Below are 27,686 nucleotides of genomic sequence, written 5' to 3' on the forward strand. Positions count from 1 at the left end.
CAGAAAATCATTTGCCGTCCTTCCTTCCCATTACTGTTGTGAGCACAGGTTAAGCGTTGCACTTCATAAAACGAGAGGGAAATGTCCTTATCATAGTGAGGTGGATGAAGTCGTCTTTCCACTGTCAGTGAACCTCCCTTCTGAGCAGCCAAAGACACAAAGTTCTTCAGTTCCTTTTCTTCTGTTCAACTTTCACAGTCATGCTAGGCCTTCTCTAGCGCTTACATCCCAACTGAAGTAGACTTTTGCAGGATTCATTAGTTTGTTTAAGGGAAAAAATACAGAGTAAATTAGTGATTTACTGGATTCTTGCCTGGGGGGTTTCAGTGTTCGGTCATGACTCAGTCCTCTCAAAATCATGAGATTGGCTTATTCAGTTTCTTTTTTTTTTTTTTTTTTTTCCAGATGCAAACGCTGAACCCATTCCCAGTCTGGTTGTTTGGGACCGACGCGGGACAGCTTCGCCCTGCCAGCACACGGGCACGCCGCCTCCCGCTCACCTGCTGGAGCAACCCTTGGCACTCGGCCGCCTACAGACTTTCGAGGCGAACCCATGATTAAATCCTTGGGGACAGCCCGCCTGCTTGCACCCTTGCATTTTTAACAGCTGCCTTTCTCCTGCGCGGCACTACCTCACCCGGGTAGCACACCCCGCCCAGGTCACCGTGCTGGGCAAAGCCTGCAGGGCCGCGGCTCCACGGCTGAGGCACCGGGCTCCCGCCACTCGCTCTGGAGACGGCGGGCCCGCCTCAGCCTGGGCCCGCCTCACGGCCGCTCCCCCGCCCCACACCATGCCCGGGGGCTGAAAGCGAAGCTTTTTCGCGGCCTCGCCCACTTTTCCACCCCGGGCTGCCCCCCTCAGGGAGGCGGCGTCCTCCCCGCCGCCGGGCCCCCTTCCTCAGGCCCGCCCCTGCGCCTGCGCCGCCACCGCCCGCCGCCGCCGCCCGCCCCGCGCGCAGGCGCAGAGGCGTCCCCGCCCCGCCCCGCCCCTCCCCGGCGGCGCCGTGCGCAGGCGCAGTGCGTCCCGCCTGCCCGCCCGGCTGGTGCGTGCGAGAGAGAAGATGGCGGCGGCGGGGGCAGCAGCGTGAGGCGCCCGGGAGACGCCGAGCTCCCCACGGACGCGGGGCGCCATGGCGGTGAACAGCGCCCAGGTACTGGCCGCTCCCGCCCCGCCGGCCCGGGGCGCTGAGGGGGCCGGTGAGGGGCTCTGAGGGGCGGCTGGGCCCCGTGGCGCGGCTGGCCGAGGGGGGGAGCGTGGTGGCCGGGACTAGGCCCAGGGTGATTCTGCAGCTTCATTGAATCTCCTCAGGGCGGTGGAGGGGCCTCGCCGCCGACCGGGACGGCGGCCCTGCCCTGCCGGGGGGCCCAGGGCGCCGGGGCTGGTCCCCTCGCCGCCCCGGTGTCACCGCGCCTCGGCGAGGGGAGGGAGCGGAGGGAGGAGGCGGCCTGCGGGGGGAAGCCGGTGCTGTGCCCCCGTCTGAGCCGCTGCGGAGAGGATGGTTGGAAGAGACTCGGTAGCTTTTTTTTTTTTTTTTTTTTTTTTTTTGGAGAGGGGGAGAGACAGAAGTGATTCTATAATGAGAAGGGAATAAGGAGATTTGTAAACTAATCCCCCCTCCCCACCCACCCCCCCCCGCCCAAACAGTCGGTGCATTGGGGTGCAAAGGGCTGAGTGTTGCAAGATTCCTGTGCGCGGGGATGCGTGTGCGGTTTCCCTGCCTCCCGCTAATGAAACCGGCCAGGAGATTTGTGCACGGAGTGGGAAAAAAAAAAACAAAACAAAAAAACCCAAACTGCAGTCGTGGTAGTTTTTCACTGGAAGTTAAAAGCTCGCCTCCTGGTCTCATCTCGTGTGTGCTTAGAGAAATGATTGAATGGGTTAACTTCACTATTCCTTTCCTGTAAGGTTTTCCTCCTAAAAAGCTTTAAAGCAGAAATGCCAGGCGACACGTGCGGTGCGCGGAGGTGTTTATTTGCAAGGCTTCCCACAACTTTCTTTTTAGCAAATAATAAAGTTTAGAAAACTTTGATCGTGTTAAAAATAATTTTGTTAAGAAACCGGGTCTTTTGTGGTGGAAAAGTATTTTTCATAAAATTTAAGTGTTTCAAACAAGGTGACGTTTTATTCTGAATTGTGTGGGTTTCTTCAATGTGCTAGTGGCACTGACAATAATTTTTCCATAAACAAAAGTTTGTAATCGGTGAAAACTATCATGATACTTCTTGTCCAGCTTGATTTATTTATGTTTGAGAGAAAGATTTTGTTAACGTGGCTGTTCTGAGGGCAGTTGTAGTTTCTGGAGTTTGTTTAAAACTTTGTATCCTTCAACTTTCCTCCATAGTGGAGGAAACTCACTTAGTTTTGGGCGCTTTTTTACCATCCTAATGAATGATAGTTAGAATGCACATACATCAGAAAGATTCAGTGTCCAACTCCGAAGCTGTTTTCCCCGCCCCTCAGTGCTAGACAGCAGTGCATGCGGTCAGTTTCATAAGACTGGGTTTTACATTGCAGGTTTTTTCTTGATTTATAAGAATTAAGGACACTTTTCTGGCTGTGCTTAATTAAGTTGGTGTACCTTGAAACAAAAAAGAGTTCAGCTGATGATTTAGTTTTTGGTGAAGTGCTGCATAGCTGTAATTAAAACTGGGCTGTAAATTCATCTTTAGTAGTAACTTGTACATACACTATTTTAAATCACCCCCCTCTGTAAGTAAAGGTCTTTAAGTCTAAAAAGTATTTAAGTCTCGTGAGGATTGCTGCTTAAATTTATATATAATTTGGAAGCACATCTGTAAGATATTTTTCAGTTAATGCTTTCTTTGTGTCATTAAACGCAGCCTATTTTTGTGTTCTGTGTTTTTTTTTTTTTTAATACTGTAAACAGTTTATTTAAATGCCGTCTGGGTTTTATGTTTTTATTGCACATATTCTAGACCAATATAGTGCTATAACGCTGAAGTAAGGTGACAATGTTTTAGACTTTTCTGGATGAAGAGCCTGAAGATAAGTTCAGTGATGTAGTTTTACATGTAGGTGTTTCCTTTTTGTGTTAGGATGGTAGTGTTGCATATCAGTAGCCAATTAGAGAGTTTTGATAAAAGTCATCTGTTCTGAGCGCAAGACTAAATAACAGTATTTAATCATTGTGTTTGTGTCATAATGCAGAGTCCTAGACAAAAGTGCTTAGTTTTTCCATGTGACTGTAATTTGAGTGTACTGTAATTGAGACATTTTTTTTTTGTCACACTGGGGAAAAAAGGTCTTCAAGAAAATCATGCTCTTCTAATAGCTAAAATGCATAGTCAGATTTCTGCCAATTAATGGATTCATGTAATAGCGGGCAGGAATCTTTCATCAGTCAGTTTGCACATTCTAACAAATGAATCATGAACCATCACCATAAATATTTTCAAAGGGGCATTAATTTTGGATAGCCAGCTCGTCAGCAAGCACATGAGTATATGGTAACATTGTTTAGATATTGCTGGTCGTTTGTACCTCCGTATTCCATGTCATTATTTCGTAATCATTTAATGAGATATTTAAGTGTTGCTGTCAGTCTTCTGGGCGTGTTCTGAGTATATTCAAAATCGGTAAATATTTTTTATTTTTTATTAAGGTGGGCTAGAAGTAAACCTGTAGTACCACTACAGGTTTTATGTGACGCTACAGATGTTGAGCTGATTTAGCACTAGGTATTGTTGAAACCACTAGTCATCAAGGTCATCTAAAAATCTTCTTTTAAAAGAAAAAAAAAGACATTTTAAAAACTATGTTCCTGTTTGGAAAGAGTAATGCTCTGTAGGAACTATATAAACAGTTGGTTTAGCCACTTTTCCTATTGTTTTTCATAGAAAGAATTAATACAGACACATCATTTATAAATATTGTGAAAACAAGTTAAGCAGAGGAAAGGATACCATAGCAGAATGAATCATTTATGCTTGTTTTGTTCTTTGACCATTACTGTGGTGTCAAATTAACTCAGTGACATTTTAAATGTACCGTATTGCCCCCAAACCCAGCTGAAGTAAAAACCAGTAGAGTTTGTGTGCAGAAAAAGCTGAACAAGCTCATAAGCTGCTCATCCTCACCCAAGCCTGTGACTGGCCTGGCAACCAGAATAACTGGAACTCGGGACACGGCATGCAATCCGACTCCCTGAAATACTGCACTGCAAACTACCTCTTTTATGGCTGGCTTGGAGTGTTGCTCCCTGGCAGGGTGTAGTTTGATGTTCCCTTAAAGCCCGTGCTGTTTCTGAAAGAAAAGGGAGGGGGGGGGAAGCAGTCTTTAGGCAGTTGTTGTGCGCTGTTCTTGCAGCGTATTGCCTGGCGTTTGTGGGTGACCTTGATTAGGAAATCAGTCTGTCTCAAAAATAATCTTAAAAAAAAAAAAAAAAGAAAAAAGGTTGTTATGCAGTTGGATGAGTTTCTTGTGCTAGCTTGCTTGCATCTGTGCAGATGTGTCTAATGTTACAGTACCCTTACAGGCAGAAAGAAGTTCTTGGAGAGAGGGCGATGTGGATTCTGTCTGTCAGGTTCCTGAAATAAGCAGAAAACGATGGGGGACACCCTGAACACAAAACGAAAGGTTGTTCTGGGCAAGGGCTGCCAGTGGGTGGGTTTGGAGAGAGGTGTTTGAGTGCATCATCTTGCTGTGGCTGCTGCTTCTCCCTGTCCTGCGCACTTGCTGTTCTGTGTTTTAAAGGGGTGAAGAAGCTGGATTTGTCGTGTGTGTCCTGTTTTGTTTGGTTTTTTGTTTGTTTGTTTGTTTTGAGTCCCATTTTCATTGCTGAGAAGGGCCTGGGTTCCTCCTTTTGCTAGAGCTTTTGCCTCTGGTGTGAGCAGTTGTTCTAGGCTTCCGTGGTCTCTGGAATTCAGGCTGCAGCTGAAGCTGTGAGTTTAGGTAGCCAGAAGGTATCATTTGTCATTCTAAAATGTGAGTGGTGAATCCACGCAGAGTACAGTGGGTGAATGTGGGTTGGTTGACTTAAAAAAAAGAAGTCTGGGAAAACTGGCATAGAACTTAAATTTGGAACTATATGGCAGCTTGCAAATAATAGAATAAAACACACAGTGTTTGTGAATCACTGCTATTTATTCAGTGCATTCTAGACCATAGCACTGATTTGGGGCTTTTTAGAAAGGATCCAGCCATTTACCTAATAATAAATTCAGTTTTTGTAGGCAGTTGCTTGGACACACTGCTTTTTCCATTCATGTAGCTGATAAAATACTTGTAGAGTTAAGTGGGGTTTTGTTTATAGGTAAACTAAGCAGTCTCATTTCTGTTTAGTGATATACATGCAACATGCTGTGTCGTACAAAACAGCCAAATCTGTTGTAATAGAAGTTGCTGGCCTTGGGCCATTGGATTATAGTCATTTGTCACTCTAATGCCATTTCAGCAATGTAGAGGTTCATTTCCAAAGAATTAAACATGCTAGAACTGCGGTTTTTCTTTTTGATGGAAGTGTTTTATGTGTGACCATTAAACATACAACTGGGGATTATGAAACAAAGGGTTATGCTTCATAGTGAAAAAAATGTGTGTGTGTGTACATGTGCGTGTGTATATTTATATATATATAAATGAATACTCCATAATGGAATAGTCTGATATTTTAAAATTGGGATTCTAAACCCTATTTTTATCTTACGAAATTGTAATGTATGCGTTTAAGGCTGTGTTTTAAGTATTCCTAATAATGGTGCCGTGTTGATTATTTTTAAAACACTTTAAAGGATTTTGCTAGATTAGCGCTCATGTTAATATATTCATTAACACTCTTAACAGAGCAAAACTTTGAAGTACATTACTCTTTTTCATTTTGTATTTGACTCTCTAATACCTAATTTAATTGCAGATGTCCTTGATATTTTAAATGCATGTAGGAACTTTTCCTCCTTGTTTGACAGCGTAAGATTTATTGATCTTTGGTGTGTGCTACAAGGTCTGTTTTTCTTCACCTGTAGTTAGGCAGGAGGTAGCTTAAATCACAGTAGCCCTAACAAAGTGTTTGTGAAAGGCTTATTTAAATCAAACGCCTTATGGAAAGGCATGTGTTTAACAAAAATTAAGAAGGGCCTTCTTGAGATCCTATGACAGTCAGAAATGTTAGTGCTATACAAACTGAAATAAATGTGCAAGAGTGCTTTTGGGAATTTTGTTACTTATAGTATTGTGTGTGAATTCATATCATGTATGGAAGTTTTAAAAGGAGCATCGTATGTTATTTGCATTGGAATTATAGTAGGAAAGAAAGGGATATGGATCAGCTTCCATTGAATGTTATGTTACCACAAACTGGAAAATCATTTAAGGGTTCTGTAACTTTTTTTTACTTTGTTGAAAAAGTAAACCCCCCAGTTGGGGTTTGTCTTTGAGGTGGGAGAGAAAAATGCCCTATCTGTAAGAAACTGTAAAGAAAAACGTATCTCTCAAGGTTGTGTGAAAAGACGCATTTAAAAAAGCGTATAAGAAAGTAGGTTTTCTTCAAAGAATCTGGTGTATGAAAGACTTCTCTCTGTTTTGTTTGAACTAAACTGAACATACTAGCAGAAATAGCAGTGCTGTATTCCCTCAGTGCAGCGGGCATGTTTTTTCATACAACATTTAGAGCCTGCTGTCGTGATTCACAGGTTTCCTACCTCATTTTTCCACATCAATATTGCAGGCTGGCAATGGATTTACCAGTGTAACTTAAATATACAGAAATTGTATATCATTCATGCAAAGAAGTGAAGGTTTTTGTCCTGAAAATGTTTTGTCTCGCTGGAGTGGGATTCTTTTGTAGGTGGTGTAGCAACATGTTACCAATAGTGATTCTTACAGTGTCAAGGTAATGTTCTTATTTTCATGAGTACTTAACTGCTTTGCCACATGCACATGCCTATCTCAGCAGGAACGCGTATATAATTTGGTCTTTAGCCTGTATTGCGAACATATGCATACATGGTTTAAGTTCGTTGAAGATCACCTGTTATTAGCACTGAAAACTCCTAGAATGCACGTGGGATTACCGGCTATCAGACGACAAGCGTGACTTCAGATGTGCTGGCTTTCGTTGTGTGACTGTGTCAATGCCTCAGATGCTGTGCGTGGTATCAAACCACAGACATTCTCGCTCCTGGGTGTCTGGTGAAGCAGAGTTCCTGTTGCACGTAGCTCTTGTTTGAACAGGCTGAGTGTAAGTTTTAAAGAGGGAAATGAATTCAGACCTCCTTTACAAGGTGGGAGTTAAAGAAATGACTCTGACCGGAAAAAAAGGGGGAAGCAGAGGCAGGATATTGATAATACCTTTGATTCTTGCTGCAAGCATTAGGGTGGATGGAGAGGCAAATGAAAAAAGTTCAGTTGCTTAGTTTAATGGTAGCAACAGGCAATTAGATTAATTGTATTCAAATAATATTTTTGGACCATGCTAGTTATGAGGGTATTTGGTTAAAAATGATGCTATACCAGTACATAGTATGGGATGGTCTTGTCATTTTAAATACAAGTAGGTATGATAAAAGGAGAGGGAAATAAAGTAGTGAGAGAAAGAGTCATTGTCAGCACAAGTTACAGCTGAATTGCAAGAAGAATCAAGTTCTCGTGTTCCAGTCTACCTCGGTCTATCCATTAAATCATACGGTCTCTAATAATAGCTAGCTGTCACCAAAGAAAGCAAGAAATAGTGCTGTAATGCCCATAAAGCATGGAAAAATTCACTTGCTGTTCCTCTGCTGCCTTTGAGATACAAAACCAAAGGTGCCACTGTTTGAAAATTTCTATGGAGTACTGTAGTTAATTGATACAAAGTTGGAAAAAAGTCAAAGACAACTTATTTAGGCAATTCCCATTTTCTTCTCAGCTGAAGGCTGCGACCGCAGGCTATTGCCCCTTAACAAGAAGTTTAAGCTTCCACAAATCAGAGGTAGTAGAAGTTCCCTAACAAAACTTCCTAACAAGCAAGAATGAGATACATAAAATTATCATCCTGGCATTGCAAGCAGCAGAAAATGTTAAGTGCCGCAGAATCATGGAAGTGTGAAAGAGTAGTCACCTTTCAGAGCAGAAGAAATAAAGCTGTTGAGTTTGCTCATGTCAACAGGTTTGTCTTCTCAGTCTTTTGAACTTTTCCCTTGTTCAAACACAATGCTGAATTGTGGTGGTCACTCCTGTTGCTGTGAGTCAAAACGACTGTAAATACCAGATGCTGGCATGCGGTGTTTCAGATGTTGCCAAAGACTCAGAGTTTTCTTAATTGGGGAGGATAAAGGCAATGGCTATGTATTGCACTTTGTGCTAATGATTGTAACATAAAGGCCATTATGGTTTTCTGCTTCAGTGTAATTACATCCTTAAAATAGAGATTTCCCCGGGTTCTCATCAGCGTTCACCCCTGGAATGATGTGTTAGGGCGGTTGTGCACACTTTTTTCCTTTGCATTGTGCTGCTGCTAGTAATGTTGGGTACCACGATCAAAAGTTGCGGTGGGCTAGAGGTGTCCCTCATTCCCTGAAGCTGTGCTTGATTGCGTCCTGAGCTGCATATCATGTGCATGTATAATATTTTCCTGGTAGTATGATTTTTATAGATAGTCTGAGTTCTTCACTTTTTTTTTTCCTAGCTGAAAATCTTAGAGCTTAGCTAAGAGCTAAGGTATTTTACAGCCATTTGGTTAGCATACCAGATTTAGTGTAAGTGTTTGTGTGTCAAATTTATTTATTTTATGACAGCTTTTAAAAAAGAATGTTTGTAATTAGTAAACAACTGCTTATTATGTTATCTTTGAAGGTCAGCTCCAAGTATGAGTGTCCAACACATCCAGTGTATTTACTGAGTAGCCAGAGGTTATAATGTTTGAAAATGGCAGACATCACTGATTTGAAACTTAGTTCAGTTTGTATTTTCTGTCTTATTTGCAAAACAGCCATTTTGAACGATAGTAGGAGTGACTGATTGTGTTTACCAAATGTTTTTATGATTTACAAGATTTTTTTAATTAGGTTTGGGACCAAAGGAGGCATTGTACAGCCACATGAGAAGCATGTCCTTTCAAAAGCTGCCTATAATGGTGTTGGTTGAAAGTGGAAAGTATTATAAATTCACAGTACGCAGGGTGAAATACGAGGGTGTGGTTTCGTCGTTGTTGCTCAACCTTGTCAGCAGTGCGGATTAGATGGCAAATTACCACTATTTACATGGGGTCCCCTAAAACGCTCTCGCTCCTTTGTACCGTAGGTGGATGAGGGAGAGGATGGAAGGTGCTGGAGTGGCGGACGTGCTGTTGGAGGTGAGGGCTGTGAGCAGGGATACTGCAGGCAGCAGCCGCTGCTGCCTCTGCCCTTGCAGTGAGCGAGCTGAAGAGCCTGCACTGCGCTGTGTTTGTCTCCCCTGCCGAGTGTCAGTACTCCCGTTTGTAGATGGCTGGATGTGCAGGCCAAGGAAGGGGTGACTCCAGCTCCTCCCTGGATGGCGGGGTACTTGGGTTGTCGGTTGTGTACTCTGATCTTAGTATTGTGGGCTTTAGTACTGTGTCAGGGTATACCCTGGTTTAGTCCCTTCTTACCTCTCAGAAAGCAAGAGAATTTCAGTATCTTCAATACTCTGCATGTGTTGGGAAATAGTTTGAGTGCTCTGTTTCCCATTATGTGGGAGTGTGCAGAAGAACACATATGTGTCCGTATGCGCAGAAGAAATCAGAATGCTAACAGAATATCTTGTATAAGGAAAGATGTGAAGTAGCTCTACTATCAGTGTTATTCTTTTGAAATGAGATACCTTAAAAAAAAAAAAAACAGTCTCAAAATTAACAGTGGTGTTGTCATACCATAAACCTATTGCCACATTCACATCCAGTTTTTAATGCTGCCATCTAAAAATATGGGTGTTAGTAAGCCTGCTATCCGTGTTTTAGTTGTAACAGTGTATTAATCTCTGCATTCATTTTAACAGTTATCTTGCATCTACATAAAATTGTGTTGCAGATACTTAAGCTCTAAAACTATCTCAGGAGGAGGTGGCATATGTGTGGTGTCCCAATTTTCATTTTAACTTGCATACGACTTCAAAATACAAAGTTGCTGTCATGGGCAGTGCCAGATCCTCTCAGGTTTCCACCTGCCACTTAGCCACGCATCAGACTGGCAGAAGAGATGGACGGCTGCAAACAAACTGAGGATCAAAACAGTAGAAGGTTTCCCCAGTTTCTGTCTGCGGGGGGACACACAGCATACACGTGCCGTGTGGTAAAGTAGTAGAAGGGCATTGAGTTTCTGCAGAGAGAAAATAGAGTAAGAACCTCTGTTGAATTATTCTCAAACATCAGTGGTTACAGAGCCTAAAATGCAGGAGACACTATTACATGGTGGTAGTTGTGTTTTGTTTCTGTGATCCCCTTGAGTCATTTACCAATCACTGTGTTTTTCACAAGTTCTCTGGTTTATTTCTGTCTGTTTCTTTATGAGATTATAACCCATTTTTGGCAGGTCACAAGTTGCAAAGGGGAAAGTCTCATTCTTTCTTGCTTCTGGCCACTTCTTTTGCTTTACACTGGTTCCTCACCTTCTCTTAACCCTCCTTCCCCCAGTGCAAAAAAAAATAATAATTATCAGGATCATTTTCTCTCAGTTTGAGCATAGTCATCTTGCTGATCAGTTTGGTATGTGCCAGAACTGGCACAGGAGGAGAGGTGGGAATGTGAATCCAGCAAAACAAAAAGGCGAGTAAAAACTGTGTGCCCCTGGTGAATGGAACGGGAGGTATTTGTTTTTAATGATTGGCTAGTGTTTTCTCTTTCTGTCACTGTTAAATTTGTGGTGCCTTGCCAGGGTGGTTACCCGTGTACAAGCTCCGAATGTCATTAGCTTTTGCATTTTCTTTTTTTTGTTCTTGGTGGCTGATGCGGTTTTGATAGGACTTTGCACCACATTTAGATTGATATTAAACTTTCTGTAGTTCTGAGCATCCAGCACTTCTGAAATTTAGGGTTGAGATGCAAAGTTAGGCCTTCAGAAAAGGCGTATCAGTCCTGGGTAGGTGGGCTCTGCCTTCTGATGGAGTCCAGATAGCTAATTTTTACCTCACCTAACTTTAGCTATCTTAAATCCTGCCCTGAGTAATTGCTTGTGAAAAGCGTTGTGTGGGTGACTTGTCTAGCTGTGGTGCTCTTAGGGATAGATTTTAGTTTTCCACGGTATTTAGCTACATTTATTCAGAGGCTGTCCATTCTTTTCCCATTTTTGTTTATCTTCCAGTGTATTTTCAGCTTACTTGACAAACTGAAATGACACTCTCCTTATAACCAGGGTGGTGGCATCCCCTGGGATGGGTCTGTATTGATCCTGTGAGGTATTAGTCCTCTGCAAAGATGTTAATAGTGGAAATACATAAAGAATATATTGAATGTATGCAAACTAGTGGTAATCAAACAAAGGTACGAGCAGTCTTAATTTTTGTGCAGCTTTTTTTTTGAGTACTTAATTTTAGAAGCATAATTTTTAGTGTAATTTCCTTATTTTAAATAGTAGGGTGCCATCCTGAATCTCACATGCTGTATCTGCAAAGTTATCACCTTTACCTGGATGGAAAAGGCATCCGCTGCATTCAAGCACATGGAGCAATTCTGAAGAGAAGGGGTATTATTAAAGGAGCTGAGATACATACTGCTGTAACTGAAATAAAGAGAATTCTGACAACAGTAGGGTTACACAATTCCAGAATTTTGGGTGATAATTGAGTTTGAGGAGTGGTCTGGCAGGCACAGACCAGTTCTTTCCATTTCTTTTTTGCCTGTGCTGCCTCGGCCAGTAACTTCAGATCCTGTGTCATCTCTTCATCTAACTCTTGTTCCTCATCTTTGGCCTCAAGCCAGAGATGATTGTAATCTGCTTCTTAAATCACTTAAAAATGTGCTTATAGTCAAACTTGTTTAATTCCTTAGAACTCAGGGACTTGTTGTGCTTTTTCATCCCAGAGCTCTACCTCCGTTTTTTCTTTTGAATATCCTCGTCCAAGTCTAGATGTATTAGTTTTACTTTTTAAAATCACGGATTCGAAGGATAAAAGTAGCCTAGGAGGTAAATTCAGGTATAGTTAAGCACAGAAGAAGAAAGGCTTTCCTCTGCCAGGGCACTGCCAAGCACCTCTGCAGCTTTCTAGCTGGAAGCCATTACAGGGAAAGCCTGTCTTTGTTCTGGTAGCCCAGAGCATCCTGCCTTGCCGGGGTAGGAATGTACTGGCTCCTGGATACTATGAACTATGCGGATGGTAGAAAAGATAGTGCATGTGCTGTTCTTCCACTTGGAAGAATTGAGAGAAGCTCATTGAAAACATTTGTTCAAAATCTTAGTTGCTAAAATACCTGCTAAATAAAGATTTTGTAAACCTCAGAAAATTGCTGATTTAGACAGCATGTCTGGAATTTGGGTGGACTGCTGTGGGGCGTTCAAAGACAATTTGCCATTTAATGTGGCTAAAACAGCGTTCTCCAGATGCACAACTGATTTTCCTACTGTTTTCTTAGAAGTTTGTTCTGCTGTAGGTATCTGGCACAAAAGGTTGCAGCCCTAATGATTTTCGTCTGGCAGAGAAAAGAATGGCTAACACCAAGGTTTTTTTGCTGGGAAGTATTAGATAAAATTAGTGAGAGATTGTTTTGCCTGCCCCACCTATAATAAAATAGTAGTTAAACTGGCTGTGTTCTTGAGTAACTTCATGTTCCAGCTTCTCTCTCCTGAGTGCTTATCATGCTGTAGTAAACCAGAATAATTCAGGTCTTAACTATTGTTGTTCTTCGTTATAGGAAGAGTTTACAATTTGCACATTAGCCTTAGTAACTAGTTTGGTGCAAGCAGAGCATGCAGAGCTTGAAGTAAATGTGTTTGCTCAATTATGAGCAACAGGCTTGAAGCTGGTGTTTTCAGACTCCTTGGGGTGTGAAGAATAGAGGCTTAGCAATAGGTGTTTTACTGACCACTCTCCTGGAATTCAGAACTGAGGAAGGACCGATCTACCCATTTTGTAAGTGTTTATTTTTCTTTTGATATTTGCAAGGACTGCCTGCTTGGAGAATTTAATAGGAAAGTATTTTAGTTTGGCTTTTATTTTGATTTAACTTCACAAGGAAAATAAGTTGGAAAATGTTACTTCTCTGGATCACTGGCAGATGTTCTGTGGGCTTGTAGTAGTGGAGCTGTTGGTGTAAAGGTGTCAGAAATTCCATCTTTTGCTCTCCAAAGAGCTAAGATTTGATGTAATCGGCTCTGACAATTCAGTGGAATGCACTTTCCAGGTATTCCTGCTGTAGTCCCAAAATGACTGTTCCTCACTCCAAGTCTTGTTGGTATCACACATGAATGTATGTTCTTAACTTGGGTTCCTGTGGAAGATCGGAGGAAGATACTTTCTTCTGTTTGAAAAAGAGTAAAGCAAGAATACCCGATGCTCTCTCATAGGATGCAGATTAACAGGTATATAAAATGTAGGTATAATCCTCCTGTCACTGGGCCGCTGCTTTATGATCACATCTAAGCGATACAGCTGCATTGCCCTCTTTATGCTATTACTATTTACAAAATAAAATTGTGGTTGGTTTTGGGCGTGCTTTTTTTGGTTTGTTTTGTGGAACAGAAGAAAAATATCAATTGGGGAAACCTTTAAATGTGAAACATCAGAGCCTTTTTGCTGGGGCAGTCCTGCTTTGGACACCAGAAGATAATAGAATCTTTCCGTCGTTGGGGAAGGTACGCTGCACTCATAAATGCAACGGTGTCAGTGTAAGATGATGGTTTTTATTCTTCCACTCCCTTCCCTCCCACTACTAACTACAATCAGTACTTTATAGACAGCTTCCTTGGGCTAGTTGCACTTTGTGGTAGCTGCTCTTTGTTTGAAATGGAAGAATGCCAACAAGCACCTCATTTTTAGTACCAGAGTGAAGATAGTACATAAACAGAATTTGTTTTGGTGTAAGAAATTGACTGGTGTTTTGGCAGTTCTTTGCGTGGTTATTGTTCGGTTTGTTGCTCTTATTTGAAACGTGTTGTGTAATTGATAAAAACTAATAGTAATGAAAGAGCATGACCTGCTCTGCTTTTGTGAATATTTGAATTACAATCTTCAGGAAAAACTTTTCTGATCCATATTGTGCCCCCATGACAGTTTCAGGCTATAGAGGCCGTTTGTTCATTAAACATGCCCTTCCAGTAATTCTATGGCCACAACTGAAATTTCAGCGATTTGTACTTCTTACTAGCTGGTTGTCTGGCTTTTGCTCTGATCAGAAAATAAGCTTTTGAGAATGATCGTTCTTTTCCGTGCCCCCCCCCTTCATAGTGGAATAAATTCCCCTTAGATTAATTCATGTAAAATGTGTGGAAAATGCCTAACTTCTTTCAGCTGTAAGGATTCTGCAATAACATCCGAGAAACCCTGAATTGGAAAAAAAAAAAGGGGGGGGAAGGTACAGTCATGCACTATATTTTTTGAGCCTTTGACTGCTTAAATGGTAGGCAGGCAGAGTTGCACTGACTCATGGGTTTAGTTGACCTACATTTACCTAGCTCTGATCTTTCTCCAGGCACTATGTAGATTTGTTAATGTTCTAGTTTTAAGCTGCAGGCTAGTGATAAAGGACTGTAAGCTGTACTAAGAGTTTGCTCCTGATTCGTTGCGTTTTCAACTGTTAAAAGCCTTAATATGCAACCACGCTGCCTTAAACTACAACTTAATTCCGTAGATTCTTACTTAGAAAAGGATTTTATTTTTCTATAAAGAGGATGTGTCAGCATAGGATTTTTTCAGAAATGGATTTGCCTAAAATACTACTATTTAGGCTGTGATACAGCTATAACTATATGGCAGGTGGTCTTCATAGCACCTGGTTACAAGTTGTTGCTTGCAAATTCAGAATCTAAAAAACCCCAAGCAACCAACGCCCCCCCTCTCTTTTTCGGTCTCACAATTTTGTCTATATTTTTATAAGCATTTTAGCAATAAGTTTCTTGGAATTTGGAAGTTCAGAAAACCTTTTTGTATCAAATTAAGTAATTGTCTGTGTTCTAAGACTTGATGGATTTGAGCTCAAAGGGAACGAGAACCTGAGGGAAAGCTGTCTTTCCTTACAGTTTCCAGAAAAAAAATTGACAAACCTTGGCGAAATGGGAGAGAAGTAAAGGGTGAGGGAGAAATACCTTATTTGCTGCTGGGATGACTCATGTAACAATGTTTTCTCTGCTAATAAAACCCAAATGCAGTCATACGCGTGTGCCCTTTTTTCCTTGCCAGAAAACAGACTTCTATCTGAATGGTTCATTTTTTTCCTCTGTTCCAGCCTATCCTGATAGCTTTAAGTAGTACACTTTGTAGAAGTAGCTTGGTGAGCAAGATTGTATAGCTTATGGTATACATAAACTATTTCATCATTTCAGTTTATATGTGGACTAGTTTTGACTTGTCAGGCCTTCTGCTTAGATACAATTGAATTATTCCTTGCCACCCTTAAGTAAAAGCTGTATTTTTAACTCATTTGTGGAAAAGCAGTTGGAAGTGGGAGTATTTGCAGCTTAAACTAATACGACTGGAAGATCTGAAGCTGTTAGTTATTAGATGAAAGCCACGTTAATGCTTCTTGAAAGTAGAAGTTGACACTTCATTTTCCTAGCTTTCTTGTAGCGCAGGTGATGCCAAGATGATGATGCATCAGCAGTGCTATTTCTACCAATTTTTCTAGGACAAGCAGCTGTGTAACACGTACTCCTCCTCCTCTTATTCCTCCAGGAGAGCGTTCGTGTTGCTAGACTGGAATACCAGTGGAGATTTTGTTACAGGCGGTGGGGTAACATTAGCATTCATTTTTCAAGTGGTTAAGGAGGGCACAGTGAAAAACAGTCATCATGAGGAGAGTTTGCAGGTCAGGCATTTTAATCCTTTGGGGTCTTTGGAGAACCTTTTTTCCCCCCCTTCTTGGAATTAGTACTGTTGCTGCTGCTTTTGTCTGCATAGTTAAGATGCCACTTGGTCAGTTATGGTAATCAGAGTTATTGTAAAATACAAAAGTACTCTTACTTTCATTCCTGTGTGGTAGAAAATAAATTTTGTTGAGTAGATTTACTTGGTTAATTGGTTTTATGTAATTTGTATTATAATCTAGATGCAGTTAGTATCTGAAAGATGTAAAGGTGATGTCATTGATGAAGTGTTTTGTTCAGAGTGGTGTTAAATATGCAGGAGTGCAGATGTATGTTACGCTATCGTAATCATGTTATAGAGATTAAGTTAGAAACTGATCCCAGTTTTGTTGCAACTGGAAACACCAGTGACTGACAATTGGAAGGATTTGGGATGTTTCTCTGAGAGGTATTTAACATGAGGGTTTTTTTTTTGGGTTGTTTTTTTTTTAAAAGAGAACTGATGTTGGGAGGCAGGTACTTGACACAGGGAAATGCTGACACTTCCAGCATCTCAGACTGAACACTTAAATTGGTGACACCAGCTCACTAGTGAGTTTCAGAAACTCAGGCTGAAAGTCCTTTCCCCGCTGCACCAGCTTCAGTAGTCTCATTCATTCAATGTTGTTAACTTATATTATAGAAAACATATATCACAAATGTGATACGCTTAAAAAAAAAAAAATCTCATCTGCAGAGTATTTGTATAATACTCTAGTCTCATAATTTTAAGTTCTTCAAGAAGGCAACAAAGATACAGGTCTTTCGATGTCTTTTCTTCAGTCACACAGGAAGGAGTTCAGGACTACAGCTCAATCTGGTTCTTTCAAACATTTACAGGACTTCAGTTGTACTTTTTCTTTTTTTTTGATACTCTCCAAAGCTGTATGAGAATGTTTTGAATTGAGTCCCCAAATTTCAATTGCAAAATCTTGATAGGTGGAAATAAGGCAAATAAATTAAATCTGAAGTACTGGTAATGTAAGAAAGTTTAATTAAAAACTGGAGCATCCATGCCACCAGCAGCTTCATGTGAAAAGAGATAGCGTTTTAGAATCACACAAAGTGTATTTAATTTTCTGTTGATTTTTTAAATTTAGGTGCTGATTGTTGTTGGTGTGAAAAAATATTAATTTGTGATGATACAGTGTAAGAAAGGCATTTTGTTGTGTTGGTATACATTTACTCATTAGTTGAAATCATGTTAACTTTAATATGTTTAACAGCATATTGTACATGCCGGAGAAATGGTCAAATTGGGTTACAGTCGCAAATTGCAGTAGAGTCTGCCCCCCCCCAGAATTCTATAAAACCTCATCCTGTGCACACCCCCACTTCCCTTTCCCCCAAAGGAGACTTATTTTCCATCTGTTTTTTTTATACAGCTGAAAGATCGTTGAAATTCATATGATACTGTATTGACATTGCTCTTAATCTATAGCAGAAATCAAGCTCAGCAGACTGAGGTACCCTTGAATACACTTCATGCAAGGTTAACGATTGCAGAGTTAAATAATCTGGGGAGTGGCTGGAGAAATGCAGCGTGAAATACGTGCTCCCAAAAAAGTGAGAGAGGATTCTTTCCCAAGAGCCAGAACAGAAGGCTGCTATGTAGGTTGCAGAGATGGTTTGAGAAGGAGAGAGGGATCAGATTTGACTCTGAATTAAGCCTCTTAGGGATTATGTATCTTTAAAAGTAAGTCTAGGGGTAACATTACAGTTGGAAATTTTCAAAACTTCCCCCCAATATTCTCTTAGAGTTTTTCTTTCAAATCCAGTATCAGTGTAAGACTGGACTCTCTGTTTTAAGCATCATTCCTGCTCTACCTTGTGAGTTGCCACTTACACCATTAACTACTACTTAGCACACTTTTCAAGCAGATGCTTTTTTCTCCGAGGATTTAAATCAAAATTAATGTTTTAAATATGTAATTGAATGCTGAACAGTATTTTTGCTTGGAGAAAGCTTGATATTTTTTTTTTTTGCCTTAAAATGAAATTTGTGTAGAGCTCTGGGTAATTAAGCTTTAACTCTTCACTAGTGATAGCTTTTAATATTTTGGATTTGCACGTTGCCGTAGTTTATGTATTATGTTGTTTAGTTTCTGCATGGATTTTGCTAACTGGGACAACTCGGCTGTCTGCTCACGTGCATTGTCATGGCGATTGTGCTCATCCTTTGCTCAGGTAACCGTACAGCTGCGGTTACTGTAAAGTAAAAGGCGGCTGATGCAGTGACACGTCAGTAATGGTTGGGATGACAAGCAGCTTACCTCCCAGCAAATCACTCTCCTGCCCGCTTTAGGGCTGACTGTAAGCAGTCTGTATCTGAAACCCACTTTTTCCTCAGAGCTTGTATGGTGAAATCCCAGTTTATTATCCGTGATTGGGATCTCGAAGTACTGTGATGTACACACAGGTTTAGAGACTGACACAGTGTAGGGGAAGTTCAGGTTTGGCATTTAAAGGAATCAATTTGATGTAGTCCTCATGGGAATTTGTGTTCCTTACGCATATGCGCGCTGAAAACATTCAAATTGGAATTGAAATAGTCTGAAACGGCTCTGGCAAAGTTTTAGCACATGCTAGTCTCTCTCTACTGCATGTGTTAAATGTTACTTACAGAGTGTGGGGTAAATTAGTGCTAATCGTGAGTAGCTTGTGTAGGAATTGTGTAAATAGTTTAATTAAACTTTTGCTTGATTGTTCGAAGTATTAGGCTTTATTTGTCAGTTTGGAAAAAAGCTAAGTTTGAGGCTTTTGAAATTATGTGGAATAATTTAGACTGTACAAGCTAGGACCCCAAATCATATCAGTAGCTCATGTTGATAATGAGATTATTTCTTGCAAGGGTGTATTGCTTTTATAAAATCTTACCATGCGTGCTTGCTTAAAAATGCTTACTGCTTAGGCATTTCAGTTGCAGAAAAACCGTATAAATTAGAGTTAATGGTTCAGGGTAAGTACTACAGTGGTGTCTTTCTGAAGCTGCTTCACAGCTAAAGCAAGTAAGTTCTTACACAGAGGTGGTTTGTGTAGCACCAGGCACACGGATTCATTAGGATGTAGGATGGACAGACAGCAGGCAGGGAGCCCGTGCTCTATTTCAAGTTGTGTAAAATGCAATGGCTTTCCTTTCCTTTGCAGCCTTTTTTGTAGAGATTGTTGTACTTGCCAAGTGATGTGATATCTCAGTTCTTTTTCCCTTCAGCACATAGTTGTGCCTTAAAAAGGGTAGAAAATTCTGTTGTGGCAGAGGGTGCTGTGTGTGCAGTTTGCAGAAATCTATTTCTTGAGAGGCCGAGGAAAGGAAGGTTGGTTAAGTTGGGTAGGTTTAATGCCATCAGTCATATGGCCTAATAAGTTTATTTTGAAACAGTATTTTTCTCAGTTTATTATGCAGGAATCTTTTACCTGGTTTACTTCGTGTTTGCAGGTATAAAGCATTGTTAAATAAAGCCACATAAAATCAAGTAAAATTCTGGTTTCTTCAGGCCCAAAAAGGGGTAGGTTTTTTTGTGCTGTAGGCTGACTAGATGTTAGACGTTGGTAAATTTTGAATGTCCTCTTTTAAATTATGAAGAAACAATTGCATGGACACATTTCCCTATGAATACATCCTTACATAATAAAAAAGTTTTGTTAAGATAGTATTAATGATTGCTTTGTTTAACTTCCATCCTGTGCTCCCTAATTAAAAAAGAAGCATTTTATTTTGCTCAGAAAGAATTACCAGATCTGTGATAACCTCGGTTAAAAATGCTGGTAAATGAAAAGACTGTATTATTATATGGAGGAATTAGGGTTGAATTTATGTAACTTTTAATAGTCTATAGTTGAGATTATTGTTTTGGGGATTTTTTTTGCATGACTGCATCAAAAATATCTCCTAAAAACATAATTTAGTTATGATTCAGCAAGTGTTTTTCTTAGGCATGTTTTTGGAATATGATAAATTCTAGCTGGTATGTTACTGAATAAAAACGACTTGTTTATATTGAGAGCATAAGCCAAGTTTAAGTTCTGTGCCAAGAACTATGAAGCCATTCACTCAAGTACAATTTAGGGATCCTGTTCTGTTTAGCTGTGGTACTGTCTCGGTTGGTAGTTAGCAGTTGGTTATGTGGAGGGGTTTTAAAGCATTAACTGTTTCTCTGGGCTTCAAACGTTTGTATCACAGATGTTCCAGTTTATTTTGACTGCCGGAATTGTTTCCCGACTAAACTAGATTATATTAATATTTGTTTAAAAACACCGAAGGGCATCAAAATGGTTAATCTCTGTCCACACATAAGCGATGTTTGTAAAAGTCACTTCTTGTGTAAGGAAACGACGTTTTGTAATTGCTGTGGAATTTAGCTTAAACTTTAGCTTTGAAATTTATGAATGTAGATGGCTGTGAGTCATGCAAACAGCAAGTACATGAGTTTTATTGGAATAAATGACCTAAAGGCTAAAAAAATTACTGTGATTGAATTACTGAATCTACATTTTGTAGCAACAGCCTGCACTTCACTATAGATGATTTTTCAGATTTTAAGAACTTTTTTCTGTGGTTCAATTCCCAATCTAGTTAGTTGTCTTTTGATACAGCCAAGCTAAGGATTTGCCATGAGCAAGACTTGACACTGATGAAAAAGCTTTTCTGATGGAAGGGTGGAAGATAGCAAAGAATTGTTTTAGATGACCATCAGCGTACACTGAAGATGAACCGTAGTGGTAAGCTGTTATGTACTGCACCAAACTGACCTGCTTTTATCCATAGCCATAATATTTGTGACTGGTGACTCTTAATGGGAGTATCCTTCCACATGCCAAGAACGTGTTATCAGTGGTGTTTTCCAGTGTTCTTGTCTATTTTGTCAGTTTATTGAACTCCTGGTTCAGCTTCTTCCTGTCACGGTATCTCTCTGCTTTCCTGAATGTTCAGATGCTTTTCAGCTAGTTACAACTAGTGGTGGAAGTTTGTAGAAGTTTCCAGGTGCTTTGAAAGGCCGACATGTCAGACCTTTTATTGGGAATGTTTCATTTTCTATAGACTAAATATAAACTCTCATTTCAGTATGGGAGGTTTTTTTATGGGTTTGTTAGGTACTTTTTTTTCCATAGAAATATGGATGCAAAATATCTAAAAGGGTGCAGGAAGATAATGTTAGGAAAAGACATTTCATCTTACGTTTGTTATGCAGGGTTCCAAGAATAGGGTAACAAAATTCCTATGAGCAGCTGTATCAAAATCGATGATATTTAGGTCTTGTTTTTCTACATCTAGGCAGTTTCAGTTCTGTGCTTGTGCACTCAGGTAGTGGTACCATTAGTCTGGTGTAACTCATTAGTTTAGCAGAACTCTGGAAAAGTAATTATTGGTTTTTTTCTGTTGTGAAGGGTAGGTCTCTGTGTTGTTTTAGAAGGTAAACCAGCTTGTGTCTAGGGCTTAGATGAACTGATGCAACTTCTCACCCTCCACGTTGGTTTAAAACTGGTCACGGGATGAGCTGCAGTTTGTGCTGTGATTACCTCCAGTGGGAATTTGAAGGAAAACACGTTGTAGACGGTTCTAGAGCCTAACGTACTTTGCTAAAGACTTGGGAAGGAATTAAGATGGGAGTTGGGATGCAAACAGATGAGTTTCTGGCTCCCAACACACATGACTTTTTGAATGCTAGTATCTTAATAATTTTACAGTGAATTTATTAATTGTATTCAATATAAATCCTTCTTTAACAAAGATCTTTCTCTTCTGTTTTTAGTATATTTTTGGGGAGTTCAGCCCTGATGAATTTAATCAGTTCTTTGTGACCCCACGATGCTCTGTTGAGGTAAGATCTACTTTAAACTTATTTTAGAAGTAACATTTTAAAGCTACAGCTTTTTGTGTATATTTGAAATAGAACAATACTGTTACATTTTTTACCATTCTCTTAGCTTTCTAATTTACAAACTGAAGATATTGTACAGGAGCCTTCTTTCCCTGTATGTGGATGTTAAGTCAGTTTAGAAATAAGAAACTAATTATTCCACCTTCTGCTTGTCATCTTTCAGAGCTGACCCTAGTGATAAGACATTGAAAGTGAGTTATCCAGCTCTATTACCTCAGCTTTGATTGCTTTATTTTTTTTTTTCAGAGGTGGATATAGAGAAAACTTTCAGCACTGTTCTTACTTGTAAGGAAGGTGTGCTTCTAAATCTTGTGAGCCTTTTGAGGCACAGGGATTCTTAATATTTTTTGACAGGTGGAGCACTGCTAGCCATCAAAGCTATGCTTACGAGGATGGCTGTGCGTGAGCTATGAGAAATGGATCAATAATGAACTAATTACAGTGGCAGTGAGAACCACAGAGTGGAAACTGTTGAATCTCTGTGATTGAGTTCATAACACATTACAGGTAGTATTGTAGACTCTTATTCTCTGTAGTTCTTGGTAGACAGTGAAGAAACAATTTTCCTTTGTAGGGAAGAGTATTATGCTGTTGTCGTAACCTCCATACTTGAAAAATCATTTTCTTCTGTGTCAATATCCATGTTTTTCCTCCAAACATTTCCATTCAAACATTCCAATCATGCTTCCGTCCTCCCCTCTCAACATAAAGGAAACGAACACTTCAACTGTAGAAGGGGAAATCCTTTTGTCACATTTTACAAACCAGACGGCCATTGTTAATGCATCTTAGTTTCCTGTAACTTAATTTTCCAAGTATAATGAGTATGGTACACTGCTAAACAATAAAAGTGCATGAAGGGAATGGGGTGGGTTTTGGGGGGCAGGGGAAGCTTAGGAAAAAGAAAAAAGATAGCTTCTACTTGCCTTTAGGGTTGGCTTTGTATCTTCTCTGGTAGGTGGGAAGCAATGCAGAATAGATCGTTAGGTAATACATGTTTCTTCTGATTATATTGCTGTTTTCCCACCATTAAATGCAGTAGCAGCAGCGTGACGTTTGCATTCTATCTAGTGTCACCTTAAGTGTCCTACATCAGTTATTCTAATGCTTACATTGTGAAAGATGAAAATGTCATATCTGGACTTTCATAAAGCTATTGTCATAAAATGTGTTGAGGAAACACGAACCTACAGTGTTCGAACCGGTGTTACTTCATTTTATAACTGTCTCAAGTGTACCACTTACTGGTTAGCTATCAAAATAAAAAACTGTGTTGAACGATGTTCTTAAGTTTGCCCTTGATCTGGTTCAGTTCGATGTTTTAATTATCTGGATGATGAAATAAAAATATGCGTATTAGTTTTACACTGTGCAGATATTTCAGAGAAAAGTGGTCTGAAAAAATAGGGTGAAATTCAAAAAGGACAAGACTGAGATTATAATACTGCAGTGGTGTTTGACACACATTCTGTTGGGGACAGTGCCAGTTCTGGGAGTCCCAGGATCTGTTGATGCTAGCGTCCTTCTGAAGTCCCTTACCTATAGACTGAAGGGTGGGCCGAGGCAAGGGACTAGTTAAAGCTAAAAGTTGTCCAGAATGTCATGCATTTTTAATACGTGTTCTGTCAGATACCTATTGACTGATAGGATTCAGGTGACCCAGTTGTATGACACAGGTCAACTCAGAAATCTCTGCTTCCCAAAGGTGCTGTTGGTTAACCAGATGTGTAGGGGGCCAGTAGATGGAGTACTTTATTTTTTTTATTTTCTTTTTTACTTTGTATTTTCTTAAGCCCTTTGAATTGGAGAAAAACAAGAATTGCAAGCTTATCATTGACTGTAGACTTTTAGAGTAGTTTTTTTAGCTCTAACTATAAAATTATATTGAATCTGTGTTGAATATTAATATGGATAATAGGTTCTTAGCAGCTTGGAGCCTCTTTCTGACTCATTGATTCTGATTTTTGACCTGGAAAGTTGATGTATTAAGATGTATTGTGGTTTGTAAATTGATTTTACAGGATGTGTTGGTTTTATGCACTTTTTTATAATGGAATTTTAGGAATATTTTTATTGCACTTCCGTTGCACCGTTGTCTGCAGTGCCTTTGAGAAGGCAACATGTAAGTATTTATAGCTTTAGAGAACTGAAGACTTCAATGGAGAAGTCCTTGATATTTGATATATCATTATAATTAATATTTAGAATAGCATTATAAAACTGCACTATACTCTCAAAGTTTTATCTCCCACTTCAGAAGCAGTTCAGCTGTTCTCCAGGCAGCTGCTGGGCTGCAGCGTAGCAATGGCCACCACGCAGGCACAGGAGAAGGCTTTCAGCTGCTAGCGGAGTTTGGGGAAAGGCAAGGGGGGGTTTAGAAATTGCCCAGCTGTGATTACACAGTAGCAGGGGTTCTATCAACCATTGAGTTCATAAAATGATGCTGCTGTTTTATACCAGACAAACTTAACAATCCAGATAGAGACTGTATGCTGTGGTTACATTATGCTTCGGCTGATGATAACAAAACCAAAATTCTTGGTTTTGTTAAATATGATTACGGATACACCTTAGCTGAAACATTTCAAGGCTACAGCCGAACCAGGCTGAGAGTCAAAAGGTTTATTAGGTGTGACTGTTGTTTGTGCCAAACTTTGTTTCATCCTTTGACAGGTAATTTGGTCTTTCTTCAGTTTTTTTCTAAAAAGAGGATGTGTTCCTCATTTTAAAATCATGGTGAGTTACTGTTGATGAAGGAAGATCCTGATGCTGTGAGTTGAATTGCTTGAGAAGTTGATGAGCCTCTGGTGTGTAACCAAGATAATCTTTATCTTTCAGTAACTGGTAATCTGCAAGGACACTTGAAGCTACAGTGTGGGATTTGATAAATATAGAAGCATGAGTTCAAGACATACTCTCAGAAAATCAAACCTTAAGAATGATGTTATTTTTAAAGGATTCGGATGTTTCAAACGAAACTGATATCAAATGTTAATAGAGTTGCTTTGTCTTTAAATAAGTTTCTTTTCTTTTTTGTACAGCTTCCCCCATACAATGAAACAGTTTCATGTGGTATTAAGTCCACAGGTAAGTTTCACGATGGTAAGAAACCAACATCCATTTTGTTTAAACAAGTGTTGTGACACTTTCCTTAGATTTACTACAACCTCTCTTTAAATTTAATCTTTAGACCTTGTTCAGCAGGTATATATGCATATATTTGGCAGGTTGGTTTTTTTTTAAACATCTTTATTGAATGCGATCCGTGAGAGTATTTGAAAATACTGCTTTGAACTTCAGCTAATTAGGTAGATGCTGTGCTTATTCCTCCTCGATTGTGCTGCCACACAATCCTAATGTCTTGCTGAAATGTTGCAGGAGGTAGCTGTAAAAATGCGGGGGGCTGAAGTTTGCTAGAAAATTTATATTGAAGAAATAAGTAACTAGTGTGTGGTGTTCAGCTGGCCCTCCTGTCAGAGCCATAGCGTACTTTCTGGCAGTTGCAGCGTGAAGACAGCTCTGCAAGCAGTGCTCTTCTCAGTGTTCTTTTGACTCTTGTTTCCGTCTGGCTCAGGCATTTTTCGGAAAATCCTTTTTTTTCCCCTCTTTTTTTTTTTTTTTTCTTTTGGTGAAAGTATAACTCGTGATGTAAAAATGCATTACAGAGTTCCCATGAGACGTGTACTCTGTCTCAACCCATGCACGTTACAACCTGGCCTTACTTCATAGTTATATAAAGTTGACAGTTAAGTAGGAGGTACCATGTGATCATCACTATGTAGCTTAAACTGAACTTTCCAAGTCTTTTAAGTGGCAGGTAAATCAGTGTTGGGTTTTTTTTTTTTTCCCCTGACCCAGGGGAGAGCAAGGAAGCTGAGACTTACCCACATGCGTATGAGAATGATACAAACAACATCCTCATCTCCTTCAAACTAATGCAGGTGTCTGACTGGACATTTCTCAAACGTACTTGAGAGGACCAAATGCACATATTAATTAATGTTTAAGAACACTTGGTCATTATGCTTAGCAACTTTGGCCTTGCATTTAAAGGAAAATTAGATAGATAGTCATAAAGAAGGACAGCAGGCTCCATTTGAAAGCAGATATGCGATGTTTCTGAAAATTCAGGAGTTTTATTTAGTACAAGACCAGTTTTAGGACCCTGAGTAGTTTGAAGTAGGAGTTTGAAATGTTCATTACAAAGGGCCATATGGTACAAATTGTCTGTTGTTGGTGACAGGGGTGTCCAGTCATATATTGCTTTGTCTAACTATGGATGTGAGTTCTGTTCTTTAAGACTGAGATTTTAATGTTCACAAGCCATACAGAAAGTTGGTTTGTACAAATGTTTTTCAGATCATTCCTAGACCCTGAGAGAACCCCTCACAGCCCCGAGATTAGGTAACGACAGCAAATTAGGTTTTGCCTGAAAAATGTCTTTAACAAGCTTGCACTGTACTGTGCATGCATATTGTCACTGTGATGGCTGCATAAGAAGCTGTGGAAACTAAAATGGAATGCTTTGCTTATGCAGAACATTTATAATTTTGAGATGACACACACTGACCATGTTGTCACCCACCCGTAGTCTAATTTTTTTTCCTATACTTATCTTCAGTATTTAACTTTACTATGGAATTAGAAGATCTGTTAATACGTACTAGGAATAATCAAATCAAGGCTGAAGCTCTAATATGCAGAATTCTGTTGAGACTAATTAGTACTATGAATGCACAGCTTTTGCTGGTGTACATAGGCTTTGTCCTTGGAGCATCTGTTGATACTTGTTTCAATATGCGTGTCATGTTGTTAATGACAGATATATCTGGCACTGTGAACTAGATTGAAACAAAGATGCCCAGAAGCAAAGTAGAAAGTCAAAACAAACAGGAAAAATTACCTCCCATTTTTTTCAAAGGAACTTGACACAATCTTATGGCAAACGAGCTTCTGCTGGTCATCCCACAGACTAATTATACAGTAGCTGCTGGTATTTATTATCTAATCCTGCTGGTAAGGTGTACAGTTTAATTCCTCAGATGTAACTTCCTAATTTGTATTTTAGATGCTAGAATATCAGTTATGCTCTTGGCAGGATTTTAGTGTATGATGTTCATGTTGCACCTTCGGCTAAATTACCATTGTGCTGTAATTGTAAGGGATGCGTTTTGCTTTCTGCTCCCCGCTTGCTCCAGGTTGGCTCTTGTGATTGTCTAGTGCACAGTAAGCTGATAAATTCACCAAAACAGAAGAAAACGTACACACTTGGATTATTTTTTTTTTTTTGCTAGGTTAGCTTTTGGTAACACAAGTGCTGGAAGCTTGCCGGAGAGCAGAGGAGCAGGAGAGGAGTGCAGAAGTGAAAACTCTCACTTTTGTCTGTGGTAGAGTTAACTCACCCACAAAGGGAAAACAGCGTTCTTTGGAAGCAGTTATTTTTTTAACTGGGATTTGGGAAAAGAAACAAGTCCCAGACTATTTTGAATTGGTAGGCTTTTGAAATGTGCCCAGTAATTCATTCTTATTGTGGTTGGAGGAGTATTAGGTGTTACCAGTTGTTGCTTGTGCTTTTTACTGTTACAAACAGTAACGAGCTAGCTCTTGGTTCATGCTTGAACTAACAAGTTGCTCTGTAAGTCGATGGACTAATGAGGAATAGTTTTGTTGTGGATTTGTGTCCCACATGCCTTAAAACCCATGCCCTGCATTTCCAAGCAAATGAAGCTGTGGCTGGTTTTTGAGCTGTGTGTGTCCTGGCAGGTCAGCCAGTGTCTAACCCTGATAGCCAGTTAGTGTTGCTGCTGAACAATTAGGGCGATGCCTGACGTCTCCCAGCCCTTCCCTCTTAAGTGGATATCAGGC

The 27,686-nt window shown here is 40.0% G+C and overlaps 1 protein-coding gene across 1 annotated transcript in view; it reads left to right on the top strand.

Moving 5' to 3' along the window:
- Positions 1-1,017: 1,017 nt before the first annotated feature.
- USP10 (ubiquitin specific peptidase 10) overlaps positions 1,018-27,686 on the top strand; it is a 55,571-nt gene continuing 28,902 nt past the window's right edge. The window contains exons 1-3 of the mRNA XM_054198424.1: positions 1,018-1,151; positions 21,693-21,761; positions 24,863-24,908. Coding sequence (XP_054054399.1) covers positions 1,131-1,151; positions 21,693-21,761; positions 24,863-24,908 — 136 coding nt within the window. The 5' untranslated portion in view covers positions 1,018-1,130. The remainder of the gene's footprint in view (positions 1,152-21,692; positions 21,762-24,862; positions 24,909-27,686) is intronic.

Source organism: Rissa tridactyla, chromosome 4 (assembly GCF_028500815.1).
Source record: "Rissa tridactyla isolate bRisTri1 chromosome 4, bRisTri1.patW.cur.20221130, whole genome shotgun sequence".
NCBI classification, from domain to species: Eukaryota; Metazoa; Chordata; class Aves; order Charadriiformes; family Laridae; genus Rissa; species Rissa tridactyla.